Below are 17,142 nucleotides of genomic sequence, written 5' to 3'. Positions count from 1 at the left end.
CCTGTTTACTCAGCACTGGCAATTTCACTACAACTCAAACTCTCCCTCATGAAAGCCCTGAGGAGGACTGGGAGCCCTTTGGGAAAAAACAAACAAAGGCAATAATTCTCTTGTGTTCTACTCACACGTCAGGCAGACCAGCAGGGTGCGCACGAACAGGTCCACCACCAGCTCCCAATGCTCGGGCACACGCGACACAAAGAAGGGGATGATGATCTCAGCTGGAACGTAGAACTGGAGGGCGTAGGTGAAGAAGATGCCGATGGAGTACAGCAGCTTCACCGACTGGTACAGCCTGCAGAAGTAGCCCAGATATGTTCAAAAGTCTGCTCTGCACGCTCATATACTAGCAGGGAGAGTGCAAAACGGACCCCTTGCAGTTTGGCCTTATCTATCCAAGTTACAAATGTCCTTTGGACCCAGCAACTTCATGTCTAGCAATTTATCTTGCAGATATACTAGTACATGTACACAAAAACTTATATTCAAAATATGTCATTGCAGCATTATTTAAGTACAAAAGACTGAAAAGAGTTTAAATATTAATCAGTGGGGAACTGGTTAAATAAATCCCCATACAGCAGTTAAAAAGAATGGGGCAGAACTCTGAGTGATGACATGGAATTAGCTTTATGATAAACTATTAACTGAAAAAAAGCATGAAGCAGTATAGTGTCTACAGTGTGCTACAATTTGTCTAAAAAAGAAAAAACTTCCCCCTCGCACATATATATGTGACATTCTTAAATACACTAAACATCTCCAGAAAGAAACAGAAGAAACAAGTTAATATGGTTGCCTCTGAAATGGAAAATGTAGAACTGGGGACCAGGGGAGGTGAGTGGAAACTTAAAATTTTCTGTATATCCTTTGAACATTTGGAATATGTACCAAGGGCATATATATCCTTTCAAAAATAAAAACAATTAAATATACAATTGAAATGTAACAAGACCCTCTTATATCCTTCCCAGACAACTCAGAGCTCCCTGGAATCAGATGATGACCACGCAGGACCAACAGGCAGAAGCAGAATCCAGAATCCTACAGCCATCCTCCTACCACCACTTCAGGTGCAGCTTCTCAGAGAGACTATTAACTCAACACTGGATATCTCTATCTTATCCCAGGCCTAGGACTGTGCAGAGTAGGAAAAGAGTCTTTGAAGTACATATGCATCAGACATGGTCATTAAAGGGAAGGCCACCTTGCACCTAAGCAAAGCTCCACGCCAAACAAGACCCTCAAGTGTTAAGCAGCAAAAAACACTGGCCTCCCTCCCTTGTTGGAAATTTATTTAAAAGTGGTGATTATATTGTGTATAATGTGCACTGAATTTCTATGTGGTTGAACTTAATACCTACAAGTTGTTCTTATGCTATAAGCAGGAGAACATCCTGGGAGAGACTGAGTTTGGCAAAAGGTCTTACTTGCTCCAAGAATAGGTGATAAAAACTCTTCGGAAAAATCAGCTGGTGGCTCTATAATTAAACTCAGTACAGCAGCGAAGCCTTCTGGAATGATGGGAAGTCTCAAATCAAGACAGTTACCTACAGAGTTGGCCAAATGAATCACACCCAAATGGAGAAAGATTAGAGCAGCTGGGTTTGGAATATCAGAGGAAAGAAGACAGATGCTCATCTATGGCTTCAGATTATGTGTGCTGCTTCTGCTGCTCCTGATCTGTTTTTCTTGTTATGCTAAGCTACCCACCTGGCTCTTGATAGGGCACGAATATTTAGAAATTTAAAAGCAAGCATCAGAGAGAAAGAGAAAGAGACTTTCTGAAAACAATGGCCTATTTCAGGGCTACCACTTGAATGGCCATATAACAAACTTAGTCCCCAGATCCCTGCTGAGTAGAGTGTCCTGGGCTAAACACTGACAACATTACTGAATAAACATTTTTCTAAATTTTCTCAGTTTGTCCTTGCACAATGCCTCACCCAATGAGAGCTCTGAAAAACACATACAGGCAGATCAACCAGACTGTCCTGAAAGGTGATTCTGATCCCCAGGGCACTCAGCAAGTGTCTCAGTGTCTAGCCACAGCTGTTCTTCGCATGAAATTTTAATCTTCAAAACATAATTGTTGCTTAGGACACATCCTGTGACATCTACCTTTTAAGGAAGCATTTCAATATGCCTCAGTGTTTCCCTACAATATAGCACCTGAAAGTTGAAGAAAATGAGATACAGAAGGGCTCCCAACAACACTTGGTCCAAGGTTAGAGGCCTCTACCTGCACACAAAGTCGATGATCACATGGGAGAGGCACAGCAGAAGCTGGGAACCAAGCACGTGTGCCCTCCTCTCTCCCCATCTATACAGAATGGTTTAAGGTAAATGGATTAGATACTTGGCCCTTCTGGGCTTAGATTTCCAGAGAGAAATGGTATACAAGGAGCTGATCAACCAATCCATTCAGCATGTACCTCCATAGGAATTCCTTACCCAAAGAACAAAGTTCAGGGCAGCATCCTATTTTTCAATAGCACCAGTATACTATTACAGAGATCTCTGTCACACATATCATTTGATCTTCATGACAATCCTGGCAGGAAGAAATGACTATTCCTGGTTCTTATAAGAGGGAACTGAGGCAGCGAGAAGCTGTGATTTGTCCAAGTCCACAGAGCTAGGACAAGGCAGATCACCACTGTCCTCTATACCCAGTTGCTTCCTGATAACATCTCCTCATTTACAAAATGCCTCAGTCTCAGCATTTATTCCTTCTTTTTGTTCAAAAACCATTCACCTGGTAATGATCATAAGCCAAGTGCTGGGAGAAAATAGAAAATTGGACGGCTGCTGTCCTCAGAGCTCACAGTACAGGTAAATGGACAATTACAACATAATGGGATAAGAATTAAAATTGGATCCTAATGGGATCCTGGGGGAGCAGAGAGAAGGGGCATCTGACCTAGACTTGAAGCTGCAGTCGGCGAGATATCAGAGAAAGTTTCTTAAAAAGAGCAACTCCTAGACCGAGTCCTCCTCAATAAGCAGGAATTAGGTCGGGGGGGCGGGCGGGGGGCGGCCAGAGCCTGAAAGGCCTGCCTGACAGGCACATTAAGGAGAGAAAGGGGAAGCCTTTGAGGAGTTCTCAAAAGGCATATGCATGACCCACCAGACTGAGGGCTGTTAGGTGGCTCACACAGGTAACAAGGAGGGCACAGATCTAGAGAAAAGGTAAGACTCGGGCAGGGAGACAGGTCAAAAAGTGTGGTGGGCAGCCAGGGAGGGATGGTGCTGGCCTGGGGACAAGCAGAGGAGATGGTGGCTGCAGTGGGCTAAAGTGAAGCAGGCTGACTTCAGAGAGAGGTAGCAGGAAGAATCCACATTCTGACCCATTTGCTAAAAATACCTAATGTTCCCAGGCTTCCATCCTCTCTCACATACCAGCAGTTGGGCAGGTTGAGAGTTATGCTGCCTTGGATATCAGCTCCAAACTGCAGGTACCCCAGACACCCCAGACTGATGTAGAGGGTGGTGATGATGGCCATTCCCACATACAGGATGAGTGGAAATTTCCGGGGATCTTTCATTTTATTTTCAAGGGGCAGAACCTATGAGAATAGTGAGAGAGAAAAGAAAAGAGAAAAAAAAGCAACATTAATGACCCAAAAAAAAAAAAGTAATATTCTCAGAAAAAAGTACCTTCTTATTTCCAGAATTCCCCAAGAGCCATCCTTTATTAGACAAATAAATGTAAGCTGTTTCCTCAGAAGTTCTACTCACAAACCTTAAGGAGACCTAGAGCCCACTGTCTAATTGGCAAGTACTGAATGGGAAGAGTGGGCAGGACTGGAACCAAAGACTTCCGGTCCATTTCAGTGCTTTGCCTCCTGCTATAAGATCCCTGTAGGCTGGGAGTGCTCCTTGACCTTTTAATGCAGCCACCTGGCAACCAGCAGGCCCTTTTGCATCATGCCCACCTGGAATAGGTGCTGGTGCTGGCAGGGGCCAGCTGTACCTCACCTGAGAGCACGGCTCTGATAAGCTGTCCAAAGAATACAAAACACAGGTCAGGGAAAACTGCCACTCTAGTCCCCAGAAACTGTTGCCTTATCTCAAAAGGGGCAGGCACCAGCAGTGACAAGCTAAACCTCCGAGTTAGAAAAACAAGATGGTGGGGGTGGCATGACTTAATAGAGGATCTTGGAGATTCAGGATCACGGAGATGTATGACAAATCCTAGTTTTCAGACTCCTATTTCAAACCATTGACCCTTGCCGCCTCCTCCCTCACAGCAGAGGACATTCTTTAACTTTAGCTGAAGCAAAGGAAAGGTTAGGAAGTTTGGTTCATTTAGGAATGGGGAAAACAGCAGGTGTGACTGTGACAATCTTACAATCTGCCATCAACTACATCTGGCATGGCTGACCAGGAAAAGCAACACAGGGCGATGACTACAAACCATCTTTGATCTGTCATTACACTCATTTTCCTTAAGCACCTGTGACCATGAGGCAGAGTAGGTCTATGTCAGACACACCCCGGCAGACACCATGATCCAAAGCCTGGTGCTCTGAGGGTTCCAGAGCTCTGCATTTCCAGCTGGCCTTCGGCAATCCGCCTTCCTACCACCTAAAGGGTCTCAAGCTACCATTGATCCACACCCAGTAAGAAACGGTTTCTAAACTTTTCTTCAGTTTCCTCCCATGTAGAGGGCAGGGAACCCATCTCCTCCATGTCCGCCAAGCCTGGGCCAGCGGTGCAAACACAGAGAGAGCACAGTAAACAGTGAGCAGGGCCACTTTACCCAGACATGCTCAACATCCCCCAAATCCAAACTAAGAGTCAAAACAGCATAGTTCTCTCTGCTGTAAAAATAGAAAGCAGAAATCTTGAAGAGATAATGATTACAGACTGACTGACTCAATACCCAAGCCTTGGCTAATGAAATGAAACAAAGAACAACTTCTACACCGTGCTGTTAGGGAAAACTGATAAACCTAGTATAATGCTCCCTGAGAACCCAAGGTGTCTGGGCATCTTTCCGCACTTTCCAGTCTCAAGTACTTGGGACCTCTTCCTCACTGCTGCAATACGGGCCCACTCAGGCCTCTTCCCTAGCAGCAGGGAAACCATTGGTGTTTGTGAATCAGAGTGAGACATTCTCCCTGGGAAATGAGAAGCCCCAAGAAAGAGCACAGAGAAAGGTTCACATCCACAAGACAACGACCTACACATGATCACTCAGAAAGCCTCCCCCATGATGTTAGAGCCTTATTAACACATTCTATCAACACACTCCACAGCAATTCCTCAGTATTTTGAAAAAAAATTGTCAGGCTGCTAGGTTTTTCTTAAGAGTGTATAAGGTGACAGAGAAATCAAATGGGGACAAAAAGATATTCCATGAAAAGAGTGTCTTTCCATTTCCTAAGCCCTTGGCCAGCAGAGCTAAAAATTTTCTTCAGAGAATTCTAGACCTTTATCATGAAAAATAAAAATAAAAATAGGTACGATTGAGTGGCAGATCTGGTGAAATCACAAAAATGATGGGGGGAAGCTGAGCTAGGAGTGAAGGCTACCTATTTACACAAAGAAAATACATCAATGATCTAGGGCAGAGAAATTACTCGTACATTTACTGATTTAATAATAAAATCAACAGTATTAGTAATAAAAATAAAATGTAAGGCTCATCATATGTCAGGGACTGTACAAAGCACTTTACACATATCTCATTTAATCTTAACAACTACTAATCACTAAGTTCATTTTTCGGAAGCAAATAAAGGCTCAGAGATGTTAAGTCCTTGCACAAGGTCACACAGTTACTCTTCTGCAAGAGGACTCACCCAGTCAGTCTAAATCTAGACCCTGCATTCTTAATGGTGATGTTCTATTGCTTACTGTACACACAGAAGATGAACATGCAAAAAAGGCAATTTGAATGTAAACATTCTCTAATTACTTACAATTTATTTTCAAAAGTCGGAGCTGGGAAACTTTAGTGGAATCTCTGAAATACTGCTCACTAAACTAGCCAATAAGACTCAGAAGATCACTTCTAATAGTATTTCCTCAGCATTCCTCAAGGACACCAAGGACACCCCTGAATCACAGTGCAACTCTTACCATTCCAATGCCTTCAAATGCAAAAATGGCCGTGCCAAAGAACAGAGGGTAGGTCTTCCAGGGTGCCACCAATGGGAGGTGGCTAGGATTTGGAATCCTCTGAAAGAGAGAAAATAAAACAAAGCAAAGGCTATACAAAGATTCAAGACTTGAACTCCAACATCAGCTCATATCTTTTCCTAAATCCAAGATTCTCTGAAGAGAGAAAGTCTGAAACCTAACAGATGATCTGGGGCAATTAGCTTTTGTATTTTTTTTCCCTTCAGGCTGAGAATATCCTATTTGCTTTGGGGAGGGACTAGTCCAATGCATCATTAAAAAAAACTCAAATGCTGGAGCTTGCATAAAAATAGTCACATTCTTTCTCTAGATAATTCCATCCCCAGAAATTTAATCCTAGTAGAAAAAAAATAAAAATATAAAAAGAGTTGAGCAAAGCTATTTATTAATAACTAAAACAACCAAAAAGTTCCCAAACAAGTGAACATTTAGTTTACTGTATGCACATCAACTATACCACAGAATATCATAAACTATTTAAAAAGCAAAAATTGAAATAACTAAGTAGCACATGAAAAACTGCTTATGAAATAATAGTAAAAAAATCAATAAAATCTAAATTTCCATATTTGCTATAATACACCTACATAAATACTCCACACAGATAAAGCTGGAAAAGAGAGTGGTAAATTTGCAGATAAGCTCTTTCTCTTCTCTCCACTTTTCTTCTTTTCTCTTTCTTTCTTTCTCTCTTTTAAATTCTTGTGAATGAGTTTGAGTACTTGGAAAATATTATTGATAGGCACATGACAGGAGTATTGGAACATTTGGGAAAAAATACGTAAAAGAACATTTAAAATATAGGCAACTATGACAAATGATTGAATAAAGAACATGTTGTACATATATACAATGGAATATTACCCAGCCATAAGAAAAGATGAAATACTGCCATTTTGGACAATGTGCTAAGGGAATTATGCTAAGGGAAATTACACAGAAAAAGTTGAAAACCACATGATATCACTCCTATGTGGGATATAAAACTGAAAGCAACAAACAAACATGACAAACAGAGTCTCATAGACACAAACAGTGGATTAGTGGTTACCAGAAGGAATGGGGATAAGGGGAGAGGTAGATAAGGGTAAAAGAGACAAAAAAATAGAAAATGAAAACCAAGGCAATTGTCAACTGCAGGTACAATGTAAGGCTGTACAAGCAAGGAATTGCAGCCACTATTGTCCTACCTGGACAATAGTTCCAGTAATGGATGGCACTGAAGGAATAGAACACGGAGTGGAGCAGAAGCTGTTGTCCGTTCAGAATTTGGCTTTTTAAACCATGAGTATACATTGCTTAGATTAAAATAAGAATTGGCTTTACAATTGCCTTTTACAATATTTCAAAATTGATTTAAACTATAAAGGTAGTTAGATAAATATGTGCATATTCTAGCAGTATGACAGAATAGTATTAGTGAACAAAAGAAGATCTAGTATTAATTTCTATAATAGGCTTCTTCTCATTGAAAGGTTTCTAAGTAAATATATATGGTCTCCCTAAAATAAAAAGAATTTAAAAAATACTTTTTTTCTGACCTCCTAAGAAATCAGACCTCTTTATAAGAAGCATTTCAGTACCTAGAATGAAGACAGACTAATAAATATCTTTGCTCTACAATGAGATGACAGTGAACGTGCCCTATAATTATTCCTGAGTCACAGTGTAACTTCAGTTCCTGGAAAGAGGAGCAATCTGGTGGTTAGCAGACAACAACTACCCAGGTTCGTACATCAGATCAGGCCGAGGTATCAGAGAGAGAATTTCAGAGTACATGTCTGGTGTGGGAGTATAATGAGACCAGTAGAAAGAATTTATGATTCTACATATTTAATGATGGCTACTGACTTATAACCCAAACAACTAAATGGAAAAAGTTGAATTTTAAAAGAAACATACAAATTAAAATCAGCTCACTGAATATATTTCCTTGATTCTATAATACTATCAATTATAAGATTCTATAATACTATCAAGTATAATAATGACAGCTTTTTGAGAAATGCTGTTAAACATACTTAAGAAATGCAAAATATACTCCAGTTTTAGAAACACTATAAATGTGAAAAAATGCATCTCAGAATTAAGGATATGCAATGTTCATTGGGAGCCCCCTTTGGGCAAGGCACTCTGCTCAGGACTACGCCACTCATTATGCCATTTGATAAAGACATGGGAAACCTGCTCAGGTGGAAGACCTTGGTTGGCTTCATGATAGCATGTGCATGAGGAGCAAGAGCGCCATCATATACATGCTCGTGATTCAGGGACATCGGACAGCAGTGGTATCCTCAAGGTAAACAGAGCAAAATGCCCAGACAGGGCAGTAGTAACAGCAGCAACAGCAATAAAAACGACCAAGAGGGAGTATCTTTCAGCTATGTGCGATGTCAAAATGAAGCCACTTAACACACAGCCAAACATATGCTGCACCTAGGGCAGATAGCATGCCTTGATCATAGCACAGCTCCTGACTGAGCCCAGAGGCAGGCTTACAGTCACTCTCGCGATATCAGCGGGGCTGCCTCATCTGAAAGTGCAAGTTGTACTTTGCATAGATAGTGCTCTGGACAGACACCACCTTCAGCTGTGATTGAGAGACACTGTCGGATCCCATATTCCCATCCTAGCCCTCTGATCACGGCAACCACCAGTCCAATTACCTGCAGTGGTTTGTAATTAAATGTGCTGCGTGTCTCTCACTTCATCTTTATGTCCATTGCAGTGCGTCCTAAGCACCGATGGAGATCTCTAATTACAAAGTTAAAACAAAAGTTTATTTAACCTTCTTTGTTTTAACTTAATTTTCAGAGGCAGAGAAAGAAATGATCCATCGCACATTCATAGGCCTTCCTTCCAGTCCCATAAAAAAAAAATGGGGTATGCACACCTGTTTATGTTTTAAAAAATAATTCTGTGGAAGAGTCAATATCTGCCACCCATCTGACTCACTAGGACAAGAAAAAAACAGTAAATGCTCACTAATCTAAATTCATTATGTCGTTTCTTTTGTACAACATGTCCCTACTTTTTCTGACCTACTGTTTTCCTAGAAACCATATCAGTGGTTTCTAGGAAATCACTGTGTGCTTAACTAGGAAACCACTGTGTGCTTAACTAGGTCACTGTTAAGCACACAGTGTGAAAATGAGGTAGTGTTCATTGTCAGACTGACCAAAATTAAAAAGACTGATATAACCAATCAATGGCTAAGGTGGGAAACTTATATACTATGGAAGGGAGTCTATATGAAGTCAATAAATAGGTTTTGGAAAAAGCAACTTGACAATATAAAAAATTCAAAAGTACATACTCTTCAGCAAGTGTACCTCTAGATAAATATCTTGGAAAAATATTTATTCATAACCACCAAAAGGAAGGCATAAGAAAATAATACCGTGATAATACTGAAATAATACCAAAAATTACAAATGATCTGATGGTCTGCTGATTGGAGACTGGTTAAACAAATTATGGCACATCTATTCTTTGAGGTACTATGTAGCAATTAAAAAGAATGAGGTAACACCAGGGGTATCAACCTGGAAAGCTCTCTGAGACACTGTCGAGGGAAAAAAAGCATAATGGATGAAAACTACATATAATTTTTTAAATTGTGTTAAAAAAACAAAATATATTTTTGTTTTATATTTCTTTCCATACTAATATAGTGTGTAATACACTCGTAGAACCTAGAAAGAGACCAATCAAACCCAGTAGGTCCCTGAGGAGGAGACGCAGGGTGGGATGTGGTTGGTGTTCAAAAGGTACTTGCATTGTCTGAATTTTAATGTGTGTATTCGTGAGTTGTTTGGGGAATTAAATTCAAATATCTTTTTTTTTTTTAAGTTACGCTTTTTTCCCCCTGCTTTCATCCTTTTTCTTTTCTCAAGTTTTGGCAAAAAGTATTGTCTTATCCACAAACAGCCATGGTGTTTAAGGGCACATTTTTCTCAGTCTGATCTTCTACCCATCTATATAGATGTCCTCTAGTGTACTACCCCACAGACCTGCCCACATGGGCTGTGCAAGGGGGAACAATAACTGGATTTATAATTGTGACAAATAAATATAAAATTGGACTGGTAAGAAATTATTTTATCTAAATATAGGTTAGAAAAGTTGATTTTTATTTTCATTTTAATATTTTCCTCTATTTTCCAATCTTATACAATGATCATGTATTAACTGTCTAATTGGGAAAAAGTCTAACTCAGTGATCTCAAGGGTGGTGATTTTGACCCCCAGGGATGTTTGGCAACATCTGGAGACTTTTGTTACAATTTAGGAGCAGGGGTAGCTACTAGTACCTAGTGGGTAGAGACCAGGGAGGCTGCTAAATATCCCACAATGCATAGGACAGCCCCCATGACAAAAGAGTTATCTGGCACAAAATGTCAACAGTGCTGAAATTGAGAAGCCCTAATCTAAATATACCACAGATAAGTAACATATTCCTATTCACATGCTACTTATTTGTGTTGTTTGTTTCTTCGATTATTTAATAAGTAGAGGAGGAAGCCGGGGCTCATACCTGAACAATAAACTGATAGATCATGACCAAGCTGACCATCATGGTGACATTGGCCAACAGGGAGAAGATGGACAGGACCCTGAGATTCCTGACAAAAACCAGCAGCACCAGGAAGGGCAGGAAGGTGAGCATGTAGAGTCTCGAGTCCATGGTGGGTGTCAAAATCACCGTCTCATTGTTGTGGCAGTTGTTGGTGGTCACATTAGCCGCTTCTATCACCTAGAATGAGAGGAAGACAAGAAACGGAAAAGGCCTCTCAAAACACAAAGGCCAGTGGACCTCCCACCACAAAGGGTTTCTGACTAAAGTGTGTGACCAAGGTCATACAGAAGTCTGTGGTAGGTGGACCATCTTTGGAGATCTTCATAATTATCACAGAAACCAATTGTTTAGCTGAGTTTGATCATATCGTACCTAAAAATAGGAGAACGGACATCTTGAGGTTTCTCAATGTCCTACATCTTTAGATAAAATCAAATAAAAGACACTGTTCTATACAAAGAACCCTAATTCTTTTGTTGAACAAAACTGGTTTGGAAGGAATCCTAAACAGAAAGTCTACTCATCTCTGGCCATTCTCTCTCTCTCTCTTACCAGAGCCCTACCTGTTTAAAGTTGTCAGCCAGAAAGACAAAGTAGACACAGCAGAATCCCAACTGCGTGACAATCAGGAAAAAGTCCACGATGTGCCTGAAGGTGAAGAAGGAAGGAATACAAAGATCATGATAATAAAAAGTGAGACTCCCAGAGAGATGGGTGTTTGAACAGTGCTTTTGTCCCAGTCATCACAGGCCCTTCCCATCAAGTGACAAGGAGGAGTGTGCCCTGGTGAGAAGAAAAACTATGCTAGATGCCACCATTCTGGAGCTTTGAGGGAAGGCAAAGGAGGTGCTATTTGAGTGATTTCTGAGGTCCCCTTCCTGGCTTGTTTGGAACGCTGCAGGTCAGACAAGTTCAAGATTGTAATGGCCAGAGGAGAGCACAAACCAGGACCGCTGCGTGCCCCTTGACCTCCCCCTCCCCATGGCCCACCTGTCCCATCTCACGCCATTTGTTCTAAAGCTATATAAACCCTCAGCATAAAAGCCCAGGAAGTGGACCCCGTCACAATCTCTTTCTATAATTTGGATCCCAGAACCAAGCTATTCTCACATAAGCACATGGAAATAGATGTACCCAAAAAGACTGCTGGTTGAAGCACTGTTACAACAACAACAGCTGGTAATAACCTAAAGGGTCATCAAAAGGAAAATGATTATAGACCATTCTTAAATGGAACTGTATTCAGAATGTAAAAAGCATATGTTAAATCTATATGTGCTGATAGAGAAATCACTAAAACCTTTAATGGTAAAAATAAGTTTCCAAACAGTATGCATAGTATGGTCAATTTGTATTAAAAAAAAATTTTAAGAACATGTATATGGTTGTATATATACAGAAATTCAAAAAGTATATTCATGCAACTGTGACCAGTATACACTTTTACTTCTCACTTTATGTCCTACTTGTTCAAAAATAATTTTTTTTACCATGAGCACGCATTACTCTTATTAAATGATAGAAGGAAAGGAGGCAGGGGGTGCCATAGGGAGAGAGGGAGAGAGGAGGAGAGAGAGAGAAAGAGGGGAGAAGGAGGGGGAGGGAGGGAGGGAAAAATCAAACAACCAAACAACCAACCAACCAATGGTGGTTACTTGACAATATGGCTTCTCCCAATCAGAAAATGATTTTGCTGAAAGGATCACATAAACCCACATCACAGGAAGAAGACAATAAGTGAAAGTGAAAGTCTTCTTATGATCACAAAAAGAAGTTTTTCTGGAGAACATAGTTTCAATGTATTTCAATTTTTAAAAAAAAGGGATTTGGCCGTTGATTCTACCAATTCTCTACATCTAAATATACTGTTTCCTCAAATAGAAAACAAAAAGAATATTTCCCTTCAGGTATCTTATAAGTTACCATAAGGAGAAATTTCCAAATATCCTCATCTCCTGAAATGTCTCCTTCCTTAATAAACCCATTTGTTCTACTCTCTCTAGCTCACCTCACCTCCTCCTTGAAAGCCTTCTTTCTCCTGTCCAGTGCTCTGCCCTTAAAGCACCTATTATATACACTTCTCATCTGGCACAATACACAAGAGAATCTTGAAAGCCCCTCCCCTTTGAGTGCCTAGGATGTATATCTAGTTCAGGACATCCTCTTCCTACTGGTTTATACTATCCCTGAGCTCTGTTCACAAGCTTCCCATGCACCTTTCTCCTTAGAAAGACTATAACCCTCTGGAGGACTGGGACCACATAATTTACCTCAGGGAATTCTCCCCTTCCTATACCTAGAATTGTTTTGTACCACTTATAAGAGCACATAAATATATTTGTTGAACAAATGAAGAAATGAAATATAATACTGATCATGGACTATCAAAGCTACAACAGACTATAGAGATCTTTCAGGCCAGGCCCCACATTTACCAATGAGGAAACTGAGGCCCAGAGAAGGGAAGAGTCACACAGCCCAAGGTCACTGACAAGCTGAGCTAGAACAAGTCCAATGACCCAAATGATGCTCTTTCCACTACTAACACTATCTCCCATATCTCACCCCAGTCTGAAGGCCTCCACACTGGGAGGCCACAGCAGCAATGAGAAAGGAAACCAGTTACCTTCCCCAGTGTGCATGGTTCCGGAGCCAGGAGCTGGAGGTGGATTCCAGTCCATACATCACTGTCTCCCCATAGTCCACAAAGGGCTTGTTCAGTCTGGGAGGAGAGGAGAGAGAGAGGAAGGGCAAAGTGTGTGGGTTAGACAATGACAGAACAAATGCAGCTCACTGAGACCTGGGCCAGGTCCCCTATCTGTCACTCTGGAAATATCACTGAGTCCTGGATTGAATGTTTTCAAGGATCAGAAGTGTTAAGTCAATGGGACAGTTACTTTCATTATAATTAACAACCATTTGGTAGAATCATTTTAATGGGAAAATATTACAAAACATAAAATTAGAATATGCTATCCACTGACATAAGTAAATTTGACACATGATACATGATGAAAATGAACACAAAAATAACAGGAAAAGGTATGCTGTGCTAATCAGTGCTCACCTTCAGCTAGCATCAAGAATTTAGAGTGAACTGTGTAAGTGCTCACTTTCAGGGCTGGTAATAGAACCCAAAAGAAAAATCTGTCACTCAAGAGGTGGCTTGGAGGGCTCTCACCTTTGGCAGAAGTGGCGAGCACATTTCACCAGGATACTCATGCAGTGCACAGCCACGATGCCTATCACCAGCAGGCTGAGGGGACCCATCTGGGGGAAGATGTTGTGAGCAAGAGAGGGAGAGACAAGCAGGTAGAATTAGGAGTGAGCCAACTGAAACTGGATTTGCAAATGATCAAAACGCGACTAAGGCACTTTCCGGTGACAGAACTTCTGGCACAGCATTAGAAACATAAATGTGATCGTGGAGATTAGCTCAGTGAGATGGACACCATCTGAACCTTAGCATGTCTTTGAGAGAATTCATCTTGTAGTGGAGAATGACACAAGATAAGGCTAGTCTAAGACTGTTGCCAATCAGCAAAACAGAAGGCTGCTGTCACTGCCTGGGAAAAAGAAATGGGTTAAGGGGTATAAGGAGGAGGCCGAAAGTTATTTTTAGAGCAGTACCAGATCAAGAAAAACAGCCCTTAGCTATAGACAATCCACATCTCTGAGCTATCACCAACTCTAAAAGAAACCAGAATGGCTTTGGACAGTCTATAGGGGGTGAGATTCTCAGAGATGACCATTGAGAGGTAAGGTGTGGGAGGACTGTGTAGAAAATGGACAGACTCCTATTACTAATTCATTAGTTAACATTATTAATAGAAACAGCCTGAGACATTTTAAGTACATCCTGCCTGCCATAAAGTAAGCTCCATGAAGGTAGGAATCTTTATTTGTTTTGTTCACTGATAATATTCCAAGAGCCTAGATCAGTGCTCGGCACATAGAAGGCCCTCAATAAATATCTTTAGACAAATGAACATCTGAATTCTGCTTTTTCTCAGCTAAATTTTTTTTAAAAGCTTCCCATTTTACAATGTTTTAAATGGAGCTATTTAAAACACTATCTCCAGAAATTTGTCATGATAATTCCCTCCATCAATGCAGACTCTTACCAAGATGCCTGCATTTTTCACTGCCAGGGGCAGCCCGAGCAGTCCTGTGCCAATGTTGCCTTTTAACAGGTGGATCAAGGTCTGGAACCATCTGAAGAGAGAAGAAGGTAGACATGGGCATGTTAATGAGAGCTAACATTCATTAAATGCTTAGCTGCCTTCACATATCACCTCAATCAATTTCCACATCTTTATGAGACATGTAGTAACTTTATTTTATGGATGAGGAAGAAACTTGCTCAAAGTCATATACTTGGTAAAGAGTAGAACCAAGATTCAAACCCAGGCAGTGTGACCCCAGAGATGTCTGAGAACCCTCTCTTTCTTGAAGATTAGACCAGAGAGATAGTGTGATTCTGTCTAGGCACTCCATCCTTTCCTAGTGTATTTGGGCCTGGTTTTCACCATAGACTTGTCCACTGTAAAAAATTAGATCTCTTACTATAAGAGAGGATGACAACCTTAACTGTGAAGGACAGATACTGGTGTGAGAGAAAAGGGGAAATAAAAAACAGAAGCCCAAAACCTTTAACAGAAAGTATTATGGAAAGTGAATAGAGTAAAAGTCATGCAATACCTCAGTAGGTCAGAAGTCCCTGACCTACTTTGCATTAAAAAAAAAAAAAAAAAGTCAAATGCAATACAGTTCTAGGATTGGAGAAGCCCGCTTCAGAATTTATCCTTCTGCTTTGAGAACAGATTTTTCCCTTCCCTATTGTACAGACTGACCCCTCAAGGTGCAACTGTAAAACCTGTCACACTTTCTCATTCATTTTTTCACTCAGCAAATACTATCTATCATGTGTCAATGCAGTGGTGGAAATAAGTAAGAATCAGATATGGACCTCAGTCTCTAGAAACTAATAATGTCTCAATGAACATAAGGCGGACATGTTAATAACCACCTAAAGTAGAAAGATCTGGGTCTGAAAGAAACAGGAACAGTGCCCAGGAAGGGGAGGTAGGTGAGGGCTCCAAGTGGAGAGGCCTGCACAGAGCCCAGCAAGACAAGCAGGGTTTGTAAGTGTGTCGACGGGGAAGAAGTGCCTGGAAACGCACTGAGAGAGCAATGTGGGGCACCAACACTGAGAAGTGAGTCGGTTTCGTGGCCACCCAAGTGGGGGTAAGGATGGGAGAGGAATTTCTACTTTTGCCACAGAGAACGGAAACTTATCAAAGGACTGACAGCAAAGGAGAGGCCTCCTCTTCAGTATTTCCTATTCTTTGTTACCTCCAGGATATGGAACAGGTCAAATATGGTATGGCTTTGCCCTACATCAAACTCACCTAGGATTTGGCCCCTGGCACTGTCTGGAAATTCTTCTGCCCATATAACCTAAATCCCTCCTAAATGATGCTTACACACATTTCTTCGAATCTACAATTCCAGAGAAACCAAAAGAAAATAATATATGTTACTCAGAAAGACCAAATTAAGACTCATTTGCACCCTCTGGAAAGGAATTTTACTCTTGGTAACCTTCCTATTTCTACCTCCAGGAAAAACACTTCTTGAATTTCCTACTGTCCCCAAAGCTTATCAGGAAAGATCAAAGAAATTGCTTCAAGTCTATAGAGAAGAGGCTGAGTGCTCTTCAGGACTATGCTGAGGAAACAGCTTAAGGACTGGACTGCAAGAGTCCAGGGGTGACTCCTTCATTATCAGCAGCCAGCGAATAGGAGGTTATAGGCAGAATGATGGGTCAGCCAAATTTCTATCTTGGCAAATGTTCAATCCACTAAAAGGCAAAGATAAGCACTGTACCAACCCCAACTGCCCCACAGAATCCTTGGTTTCATGGGAGATCAGGTGCCTCTAGCCCTGGCTCTGCCACTAATTGCATATGACAATTCTCTTTCATTCTCTGGGCCTCTTGTCTCATCTGTAGAGTGAGGAGACTGGACTAGAACAACATACTTTCCAAGGTCCTTTAGCTCCAAAACATCAGATTATAGGCAACTGACTAAAATTACTCTTTTTAATCAATGACCCCAAGCTGGGATTACCCCAAATCATATGAGTATCACAAAATCAATTCCATGGACTGCAAAGTCTTAATTATGGGAGGGTAGAGGAGTGGGGTGGGAGAGAGAAATAAGCCTTGCAAATCTTTGTAGTTCTGTTTATGCTCCAAATCAGACACTTTTTGGTCTCAGGACCCCTTTATACACTTGTTAATTACTGAAGAGCCCAAATAGCTTTTGCTTATGTGAATTATGTCTCCTGATATCTACAATTTTACAAATTAAAACCAAGAAATTGTACAAACATTAATTTAAAATAACAAA

At 40.9% G+C, this 17,142-nt stretch overlaps 1 protein-coding gene across 8 annotated transcripts in view; it reads right to left on the bottom strand.

The window, feature by feature from the left end:
* Positions 1–17,142, bottom strand: part of SLC36A1 (solute carrier family 36 member 1) — a 265,469-nt gene that overhangs the window by 234,743 nt on the left and 13,584 nt on the right. For all 8 annotated transcript variants that reach the window (XR_005647333.1, XR_005647334.1, XR_005647335.1 and 5 more), the window contains exons 3-10: positions 14,854–14,944; positions 13,911–13,999; positions 13,356–13,451; positions 11,293–11,377; positions 10,688–10,906; positions 6,091–6,189; positions 3,403–3,569; positions 126–295 (exon numbers count right to left, since the gene is read on the bottom strand). Coding sequence is in view for 5 of the 8 variants with exons in the window: in XM_039836647.1 (XP_039692581.1) it covers positions 126–295; positions 3,403–3,569; positions 6,091–6,189; positions 10,688–10,906; positions 11,293–11,377; positions 13,356–13,451; positions 13,911–13,999; positions 14,854–14,944 (1,016 nt within the window). In the remaining 3 variants the exon portion in view is untranslated. The remainder of the gene's footprint in view (positions 1–125; positions 296–3,402; positions 3,570–6,090; positions 6,190–10,687; positions 10,907–11,292; positions 11,378–13,355; positions 13,452–13,910; positions 14,000–14,853; positions 14,945–17,142) is intronic.

The sequence above is a fragment of the Pteropus medius genome, unplaced genomic scaffold, assembly GCF_902729225.1.
Source record: "Pteropus medius unplaced genomic scaffold, Ma_sr-lr_union100, whole genome shotgun sequence".
Taxonomy (NCBI): domain Eukaryota; kingdom Metazoa; phylum Chordata; class Mammalia; order Chiroptera; family Pteropodidae; genus Pteropus; species Pteropus medius.
This window is presented reverse-complemented; position numbering and strand designations above follow the sequence as displayed.